This window comes from Artibeus jamaicensis, unplaced genomic scaffold (genome assembly GCF_021234435.1).
Source record: "Artibeus jamaicensis isolate MK-2021 breed Jamaican fruit bat unplaced genomic scaffold, CSHL_Jam_final scaffold_537, whole genome shotgun sequence".
Classification (NCBI taxonomy): domain Eukaryota; kingdom Metazoa; phylum Chordata; class Mammalia; order Chiroptera; family Phyllostomidae; genus Artibeus; species Artibeus jamaicensis.
The window spans coordinates 43,762,610-43,773,040 of NW_026522047.1; the positions used below are offsets into that span (position 1 = coordinate 43,762,610).

Here is a 10,431-nt window from a genome sequence, read left to right on the forward strand (position 1 = left end):
GCTGGTTAAGGTGACTGATTGATGTTTTTCTCCCTCTCTTCCTCTCTCCCTGCCCCTCCCTCTAAAAATTAATAAATAATTTTTTAAATGGAAAAATAATGAGTAAATGATTGAATGTAGAGACCAATTATAATTATTTGGATAAATGGAGGCAAGAGGGGGCTTCTAGTCCTTCCCATAATATCCCACAAGGAAAAAAAACAGAAGAGACACTGGTATCTATTCAACTGTCCACCTCAGTACTGTTTACATGAGAGAACACTGAAACTATTTCCAGGCTCCTCAGTTCCCACCTACGGGAATGATTACTCAAATTATAGTATTACCAGCAGATAAAATATAATTTTGAGTCACTACAAATCAAGTTTATGGAAAGTCCTAAAGGAAATTGTGCAAGTAATGACCTATTAATCTCAGAATACAAAATTGTGCATTCAGGATAACCTCATCTACCTAAAAAAATCTTAGAAAAAAAGAAAGGAATTTGCCATTATGTGATAAACCAAAATATTACGATGCTTGTTCCTGCCGATGAAATGAGAGGTTATTTTCCTTGCTTGTTTTATACTTTTTTACATTCACTGAATTCTCTAAAAAACACACACGTAACTTCTATAGTTAGAGAGTGGTTTTTTTTGTAAGCCACAACATAGACAAAAACTAAATAAAGAAAGAGCATCAACAGAGACACATGAAGAGATGCTCAATATCGTTAGCTATCAGAGAGATGCAAATGAAAACCACAATGAGATACCACTTTACACCGGTCAGGATGGCTATCATAAACAAAGCAACAAACAACAAATGTTGGAGAGGTTGTGGGGAAAAGGGGACCTTAGTTCACTGTTGGTGGGATTGCAGACTGTTATAACCATTATGGAAAACAGTATGGAATTTTCTCAGAAAAATAAAAATCGACCTGCCTTTTGACCCAGCAATTCCACTGCTAGGATTATATCCTAAGAATCCTAATACATCAATTTCAAAGAACCTATGCACCACAATGTTCATAGCAGCACAATTTACAATAGCCAAGACTTGGAAGCAACCTAGGTGCCCGTCAGTAAATGAATGGATCAAAAAATTGTGGTACATATACACAATGGAATTCTATGCAGCAGAGAGAAAGAAGGAGCTCCTACCCTTTGCAACAACATGGATGGAACTGGAAAGCATTATGCTGAGTGAAATAGGCCAGGCGTTGAAAGACAAATACCATATGATCTCACCTTTAACAGGAAGCTAAACAACAAAACAAACAAGCAAGCAGAATAAAAACAAAGACACTGAAATAGAGAACAAGGGGACAGTGACCAGAGGGGAGAGGGAAGGGAATTTAAGGGGAAAAAAGGGGAGGGATTTGGAGGAACAAATGGGAAGGGCACAGGGACAAGAACTAAGGGGGGTGGAAATGGGAGGGAGGTGGGGAGCACAGGGCGGGGAGGGCTGGGATGGGAGAAATAGACAAAAAACTGTACTTGAAAAATAACTAAATAAAATTTTTTAAAAAAGAGCATCAACAACAAAAAGAGAGTTGTGCAGAGGGCCGCAAGTGCTTCGGCAGCAGTGCGGGTGCGGCTGACAGACACAGAGGGTACGGGGCACAGGTACTGCCCCCGCGTCACCGAGCAGCCACTGTCCCTGCCCAGGTTCCACTCAGCTTGTCCCCCGAGGTCATCTCTACTCACCACGTAGAGACTTTAAGGGTTTCTCTGCTTTTTCGATTTTTTTTGGTATATACTCCTGGTTGCACTCCACTTGGACATGAACGCTTTGTTCAGATAGTTTTCTCTGATTTAAAACTAAATGTCTCACATCCTCTGGAATGCAGGAAAAAAGAGAGTCATGGATTCAATCAACCAGAAATACTTACTGAACACCTGCTATGTGACAGTCACCCTCCGGTGCTGGAGGTGGAGCAATGGGTGAGCAGGGCAAGGTTCCTGACCTCCCAGAGATGTTGCCTAGGGGGCTGCTTCAAAATACCAGGCAACTCAAACCTCAGCTGGGTAATGGCTTCTTCCATATAGGACCATTAAGTACTTGACATATGTGATTGCATTTAATCATCATACTTCACTTTCAGGAAAGCATCACCGCTTCCCCATTTCACAGATGAGGAATCTGACACTTAAGGAGCTTTCCTGTGGTCAGAGAGCTGGCCTCAGCAAAGCCAGGTCTGCACCCAGAGCTTTGTGTCCCCAGCTGTGGACATGACATCTTCTACGTGTCTTTCACTCCTGTCAATGCGGGGCTCTGCATCCCATGGCTGCACTCAACATGTGTGGAATGATGAATGAGCAGAGGAAGTGAGTGGATGAATGGGGACATTGGAAGCTCTAAGAAAGATACAGAGAGAAAGAGGTGAAATTGGGTTGTGTTGAAGGACAGAATAAAATTTTGGCAGAGCGATGAGGCTAAGAGCCCCCTAAGTATGGCCAAATGCCTGAAGACCGGCCCCACAATGAGGAAAAGCCTAATGTTCTCAGAGACCAGGGGATGGACCAGGTGTGAGGGGGGAGTGACAATGAGAAAGGAGCCTTGGGGAACAAATTATGAGATGCCTTTATGGCTGGACTCAGAAGTCAGACTTGGTTCCCACTAAGGCACTGGGAGGCCAGGACAAAGAGTCATGTGGAAAGACCATGGAACAATGACAGAAGAAAGGAGACAGAAAAACAGCTGGGTGTTCAGAGAAGAGCTGCCTAGTTGGTGGGGTGGGTGGCTAAGGGTTGAGGACATAGCAGGAGTCAACTATGACTTGGGGGCTTCCAGAGTGTTGTTGCTTTTATCCAGTACGGAGACACCAATAAACTGAGCAGATTTCACAGAAGAGAAATGCTACCTCGTGACTGGGATGTTCCATTCAACACCGGCAGGCTGAAAACTGACAGATTCTGGCACACAACCTACAGTGCATCCAAAATTCCTTGTCTCCTTTATAACAAACCTCTTTGGTATTTCTGCACTCCCCAAAACAAGAGTTTTAAGAAGAAAGTTTTTAAGTGGAAAAAGGCAGGACTTAAGACGACATGTATAATAGATTCATTTTTTTTTGAAATTTTGTACCCACATATAAAATGACAGGGAAATGTTAGCAACGGTTATCTCTGGCCAGGCATCATGTGATTCTAATTTTTTCTTTTTTTAGCTAATCCATTTCTAACATTTTTATGAAGTGAACATACACTGATTTTTCTAATAGAAAAAAAAACCATTTAATATAAGAGGCAGGTGATGTGAAGCTCGGGACAAGTTTCGAGGAAGGGCAGGTGCTCTTAATTCAAGAATGCTAAGCAAAAAGACTGCGGGCCCCTCCCACAGGGCCTTCTGCACCCTTCCTCCTTCGTTTTCCAGCCAGCCGATCCTGTTTATGCTGTCAAACCTTGGCTCCAAAGGCCCCTTTTTCAGGAAGCCTTCCTGATACACACACCCCAGCGCCCTCCGCCAGTGTGAATCCAGTACAGGGCGGATGTTTACCAGAAATCCCAGCTCAGCAGCTCTGGGACAGGCCCTGGAAGCTGCATTATTTAGGCAGCCCTCCAAGTTCATCTAATGCAAGTGGCTTGGAGCCCACACTCTGGGGACGTGGGTCTTTCCTTTGGTGCAGGTGAGAAAAGTCACCTTGGGCCCCATTTTCTCATACAGGAACCCTACAGTGACTAGTTTAGATATGAACCAGTGATTCTCAGCAAGGGATGGTTTTGTTTCCCATCCTCCTCAGGGGACGATGACTAAAATTGTTGATTGTCGTAACTGGGAGGCTACTTCTGGCAGCTAGAGGGATGCTGCCAAGGACCATACCATGCACAGAACAGTCCCACAACTAGGAATGATCAGACCCAAAATGGCAACAGTGCTGAGGATAAAAAGAAAACACCCCTGGATATAAATTTGAAAGCTTAAAAGCTGGAAGCCCTAAGTGCCTAATGTCAGAAAGTGTCCTTGAGAAGTCAGGCTAGGGACCTGGAGAAAGGACAGATTTTCAAGGTACAAAAAAACAGGGTTCTGATTGTAGCATTGACATTCGCTTCAAGCAAGGGACAGTGTCACCATGCTTACTATAAAGTGAGAATAATTGTACTTATTTGAAAGCCACTAAACAACAGCTTGTATTCACACTCCATATATTCTTCGCAGATGCACATTGCTTTTACCTTTTAACGTCTCTTAAAATGGGGATGCATCTTTATAGTGAATGCCGCGGCATAGTTTAATGCTCATTGTTTTATTACTATTTTTAAATTCTCTATCAACAACACACATCCTCCCTTTTGCGTGTGCCCGGTGGAGGGGGCACTCCCACTGCTGCCTCCATGGGCCTGACCAGAGGAAGCAGGCCCATGCCCACGGTCACCGGCTAGATCAGGAAGGAGACAGGACTGAGTTCAGCTGCCTGACTTCCAGCCTGGCTGTTTCTGCTCCGCCCAGCACTCTCCTTCAAGGGCGGTTTAACAGGAGACTTTCTGGGGTCGACATAGTATTGGGAAGTTCAGAGGGTCTATGTGAAATTGCCAACGTGGTATCTCGAGGCAGTGGGATTTTTTTTTAAGTTTATTTTTGTTGTTTCTTGGTATCCTCCCTTTTTTTTTCCCCAAGGAACACAATACTTATCCCGAGAGACAGGCTTGGGGTGGGCGCCTGTGTTGGCACCGCCGAGGGACAGGAAGCCCCAAACGGCGGCGGCAGAGGCGGAGGTGGAGGCTGAGGGGCGCGCGGCCCGGAGGGATGTCGTACCACAGACCCAGAAGCCAGTGCGGGCCCGGGCACCACAGATCCCCGGGCCGCAGGCTTTTCTCCTGTTCCTGGTGCGGAGGAGCCAGAGCCCCTAGAAACATTGCAAATAAAAACCAAATACCTGACTTACCAAAAGATCCCACCTCTTCTGAATGCCCATCCGTCTTTAACCGATAATACCTGACTTTTTTTGAAACCTTGTCTGTAGTGTCCCAGATCCTCAAAGTTATTTTGTAAAAAATCATTTTCTTGAGTAACTCCTTTGTCACGTTCATGTTAAAAGCTTGGGTCCATGACACCCAGACTTTGTCACCTTCATGCCATGGCTTCACAGTCTGTCCAAAATACAACAACAAATAAAACCCCAAGAGACTCTCAGTGTGGGGAGCTAGGAGTGCGGCCCCGCCGGCCCCGCCCTGTGCGGTGGAGCCGGGTCCTGCTCCCCGCCTGTCCCACGTCTGTGTCTGGCTCTCCCCCAGGTTCCAACCCACATCGGGAAACAAGTGTCACGAACTGAGTGCTGTCACACCTCTGGGTTTCTTGGGAAAAGATTAAGTGCGAGCAATTACCAGAAAATAGTGTCCTTTCCGGTGATTCCAGTCCCTGACTGAGCTGGGCCGCAGGCACAGATGTGTGTGTGTGCAGGCAGGCGGGTGTGCGCACACATGCACGGACACACACAGAGACAGAAAGAAATCACAAAAGCTACAAAAACTTTTGAAAACACCAAAGAAATTATTAGGTAAAAATATCTAGATAAAAATTCATGTAATTGAATTATTAAGTCAGTGCAGATTCTCATCGGTAGGTCTGGGGCGGGGCCCAATGTCCTGCATTTCTACCAAGTTGCAGGGGAAGCGAGGACACTGTGTGGTGAATACGAGGCTGCTTGCTACCCACAAGGACACACACACACACACACATACACACCTTTACTCCCGAATCCAGGAACACTTTGACAATTGTTGGAAACATTACCATGTCGACTTTCTTAGGCTCTTTGTCATCCGGCAGCGGGCAATACTCAATGTGGTAAAAATGGTGACCCTTTATAACAGGTTTGTCCATTTTGGGGTGTTTCCTATGTTTTTCCATCAAACTTATATACTTTCCTTTATGACCTAGAAGAGACAGATGTAATAGGTCTTGTTTTAACTTCGTGTGGGGAAGCAGACCTGTCCCACAGCTCCCTGGAACCAAAGCCAGATGCCGCTCTGCCTTCCTGGCCTGTGGATAAGGGGCAGGTGCAGCCCTCCAGCCAGCAGAGTGGGAGGCTCCGTGGGACCGGGACTAGGCACGGGGGTGCAGAATTTCAGCGCATGACTCCAAGAGTGATCGTCTCCTTATATTTTTCACCTTAGGCACTTCACCTCCCTCACCCTAGTCTCGGCAGTAAGAAGCAGGTAAAAAAAAAAAAAACATCACAGCACAGCGTGATTTGTGTAATAGCACCAGCATGGATAAGATTCCGAACAGAGGAGGCAGGGAAACTCTGCAGTGGTGGGGGAAGCCCCTTAGGGAACCTCAGCAGGGTCTTGTAGAAGGAGAGCTGGCAGGCGTTCCAGGAAGAGCCCAGCAAAACCTCAGGAGTGAAGTTGCACAACGTGGGGTGAGTGGAGGAAAACTGCACAGAGTAAGGATGGGCTTCAGCCAGACTACCGGGGCCTCCACGGCCTGCCATTGACTTTAAACTGAGCCCTCCAGGCTGAGGATTTGCGGATCAGAAGGAGATGCTTTAGGAGCTCCATAAACATTTAATCTAAATTTCATTTTCTATTTAAAGATGTAGTTTTAAAATTTCAAGTTTTTAACATTCAGGGAGACTGAATATATATTAATTTTGTGCTACCAGAAGAGTTGGCTTTGTGCAGAGTGTAGAATAAAGCTTCTCCAGCCAGTCCTTAGTAAGTATTAGGCTTTCCTGTGAAGGTGCAGCTATCAGAATCCTCGCTGCATCTCCCAGGTCCGTGTTCTGATTCAATCCAACTGGGCCGGCAAGTGGACATACAGACCCTCCCATCAACAGGAAGAAAAATCGCTACAGCCCCTTGAGTGGACAACTTGGTAGACAATATCTATAAAAAATGTAAATGTGTACAGTGTGTCCTCAATATCATTGATAGGTTCAGGACTTTAAGGGAAACCACATACAGTGGTACCTCGGTACTTGTCGCTAACTCGTTCCGGAACTTGTGATGAGTGCTGAAACCGACAAGTACTGAACGATGAGGCATTTTCTCTTGTGGGGCGGCATCATGACTCACGCTAGTTCTAGCAAGTGTGACAGGTGCCAAGCAGGCGCCAAGTGCTGGAACCTACTTTTCTCATCAAAATGTGATAAGCACAGGCTTTAATGAAATTCTGAAACAGATGAGTACTGAGGTATGACTATAATGAAATAAATTTTATCATAGGCTAGTCGATATACAAAAGTTTTTACGGCATCTCATCAACGTCATAAAAATGACATTAACAAAACATTATTCGAGGACCTGCTGCTAGACCTCCAACCCAACAGTTCCACTCCTTGAAGTTCTGGCTACGTAAGTGCCCACACACCAGTGCAAAAATGTGCAGACTCAGGATGGTAACAGAAAACTGGGAAAGGACGTAAATGTCCACCAATAAAGGGAGGATAAATGAGAAACACAAAAGTTTTTTGTGTTTGAGAAACACAAAACAAAACATCGGCAAAGTAAAAACAAATATACTCATTTCTTCTTAGACATCTAAGATGTCAAATTTTTTTCAAAGCAAGTTTTAGACTAGAATGGGTGGGATCTCGTTTCTCTTTAATAAACAATTTGTATAAATATTTATAAACAAACCCATAAATACTCAAACATGAAAGGAAAAACATTGAACCTAGAATTTTATATGTAGCCAAAGACATGTCCTTCAAAGGTACTGGCATGATAAAAAGACTCTAAAAACACAATAAATGAGTAAGTAAAACAGAAATAAACTCCTAGATAAAGAGAACAAATTGATGGTCACCAGATGGGAGGGGGTTGAGGGGATGGGTAAAAAAGGTAAAAGGGCCTTGACTGGTGTAGCTTAGTGGATTGAGCACAGGCTGTAAACCAAAGGGTCTCCAGTTCGATTCCCAGTCAGGGCACATGCCTGGGTTATGAGCCAGGTCCTCAGTATGGGGCACTCAAGAGGCAACCACACACTGATATTTCTCTCCCTCTCTTTCTCCTTCTCTTCCCCTCTCTCTAAAAATGAATAAATACAATCTCAAAAAAAAGTAAAAGGAATTAAGAAGTACAGATTGCCAGTATAAAAACAGTCACGAAGATGCAAAGTATAGGAAATATAGTCAATAACATTGTAATAACTATGTGTGGATGGTGTCAGAGAGACACTAGACTTATCAGGGTGATCATTTTGTAAGGTATATAACTGTTTAATCACTATGTTCTACTCTTTAAACTAGTGTAATATTGTGTGTCAAGAGTAATTGGAGCCCAGGCTGGTGTCACTCAGTGGATTGAGTGCTGGCCTGGGAACCAAGGGGTCACAGGTTTGATTCCCATACAGGGCACTTGCCTGGGTTGCAGGCCAGTCTCCAGTAGGGGGTGGGCAAGAGGCAACCACACATTGATGTTTCTCTCCCTCTCTCCTTCCCTTCCCCTCTCTCTAAAAATAAATAAATAAAATCTTTGAAAAAATTAATTGGAAAATAAACAATAAAAAAGATTCTCAGAAATATAAGGCCTCGTAATTTTTTGCTGCATAGAGATATATTGTGCAAATGCCTTTGGAAGAAGCACCAAAATAGGAAAAACAGGTCTAGGAGATGCTGCAAGAGATGTGAGGGATGAAGGTGACTGAGTAACAACCAACTTCCTTCAGTTGGTGTTTGCCAGAAGATTTTTTGCCTGATACCCATAAACCCAAAGAAAAAGCATCATTGTGGATACAGGAGGTTACCACATTAGTACAAAAAGGTCAATTCACCAAGAAGATTGGGCAGTTCTGAAGATGGTATACACCTAAGCAAATAGCCTCCAAAATATCTGAAATAACAGTTGACAGGTACAAAGAGAAGCTGAAATTAATCATCATGAGGGGCGGGTAGTTTAAGCAGACAAAAAAAAGTATGTACAAGTGAATATTTTTTCTGCTCTTAATCTTGGTGTTCACCCATGTGACTTACTTCGGCCAATAAAATGTTAGCAGGTGGGAGGTGCCAAAAGACAAGTGGTTGGGGGACGGGGCTTGCCCTCTGCTCCTTTCCATAATAGGAGTGTGTCTGTCACACATCTGGAAGGAGGGCAGAGCCACTGCAGGGAGCCCAGGCTGGATCCGCCCACTGGCTCAGCCAGGAGAACAAGGGATTCCTGTTGAAGCCGATGAACTGGGGAGCTGTTTTGAGGTTGTCACATGGCGTTGTTGCACTAATAACTAATCAACATACTTTTACACCCAGAGATTCAATACACCTGAGAATCTGTATTTTAAATCAGGAAAAGAAGTGATGCACAATTAGCTGTTGGGAACCAAGGCCTTAACCTCTCTGTCATTTCTTCATCTGCAAAAAGCAGAAATAACACCACTTACTTCTTAGGATAATTGAGAGGATTAAGTATGTGAAGACCAAACAACCACTTATTTGCCTGGCCTGTCATGGGCCCCCTGAAATTGTGGTTTCTTCCCTGAGCTTTGCTCCTGGAATCCAGCACCCGACTTGGGAGAACCCGTGGAGGGAGCATGTGTGTCCTTAGTCCCTGGGAGAACGTCATTCGTCCACGTTATTTTGCAGAGAGCATGGGGGTGCTGCTCTAGCACTTACCCACACTCACTGGGAAGGCCAGCGAGATGACGAATGTGCAGGGGACGACCTGGGGCATGTCGGAGTGGAAAGCGCTGCCGGGCCCGTCTGAGGACTCGATGCTGCTGCACTGGCGGTCGGAATCGGACTCCGGGGCCTGGGCCCTGGCCTTCAGGTACTCCTCCACATCACAGTCGCTTACGGACTGGCAGAAGCTGCCCATGGAGGACGTGGGCTCCATGCTCGCCGTGTCCTCATCCTCCCAGTCCCAGGCATGCAGTGACATGCTGCAGGACGCCCCGCCTCACCCTGCACTCCTGACCGGAAGAAAATAAAGGCATTGTTTTGTCGCCACCCTCTGCTCCCAGGAAGTTAGCCTGTCCTCTTTCAAAAATAAACACCATCTTCCCTCCTCCTTCCCCTCATCCTGTTCCCAGTTGAATGGCCAAGGCCTCAGACACTGCCTGGCATACAGTAGGCACTCAGCAAAGTTAGACAATGAGTTGGGTAAACCACAGAGAATTGTCCTGGTAGTAACTCTGATCATGAGCAGCCCCAGTTTCTCCAACTTGTGTCTCTATCCTTCCCCAGCCCCAGCTGCAATAATCTGGCGCTTCTGGAATGCCTACACCAAGGGAGCACAGTTCCCCAGGAACCATGAGGGGTGGCAGCAGAAAGCCCATGCTTCCACTCAGGGAGGCTTGGGGCGAGCGGCAAACCAGGCCGGGGAGCAGAAGGTGCAAATGCCAGGTAAAGGCGCGCGAGAATCCCGAGGCAAGTCACAAACGGGCATTGGGCGGTGGTGGTTGTCCGGGGGGGGGGTCGGGGTGGTCGCTCAAGATGCAAGGAAGCGGAACCTGAACTAAAGCTAAGGAAAGGATGCGGCGTGGGGCAGGCCGTGGAGGCGGGCGGGAAAC

General features: G+C 45.7%; 1 protein-coding gene across 1 annotated transcript in view; it reads right to left on the reverse strand.

The window, feature by feature from the left end:
* The window catches only part of CFAP92 (cilia and flagella associated protein 92 (putative)), a 30,605-nt gene extending 20,805 nt beyond the window's left edge, over positions 1-9,800 (reverse strand). Inside the window, exons 1-4 of the mRNA XM_053658466.1 lie at positions 9,536-9,800; positions 5,668-5,858; positions 4,859-5,072; positions 1,689-1,820 (exon numbers count right to left, since the gene is read on the reverse strand). Coding sequence (XP_053514441.1) covers positions 1,689-1,820; positions 4,859-5,072; positions 5,668-5,858; positions 9,536-9,800 — 802 coding nt within the window. The remainder of the gene's footprint in view (positions 1-1,688; positions 1,821-4,858; positions 5,073-5,667; positions 5,859-9,535) is intronic.
* Positions 9,801-10,431: the final 631 nt, after the last annotated feature.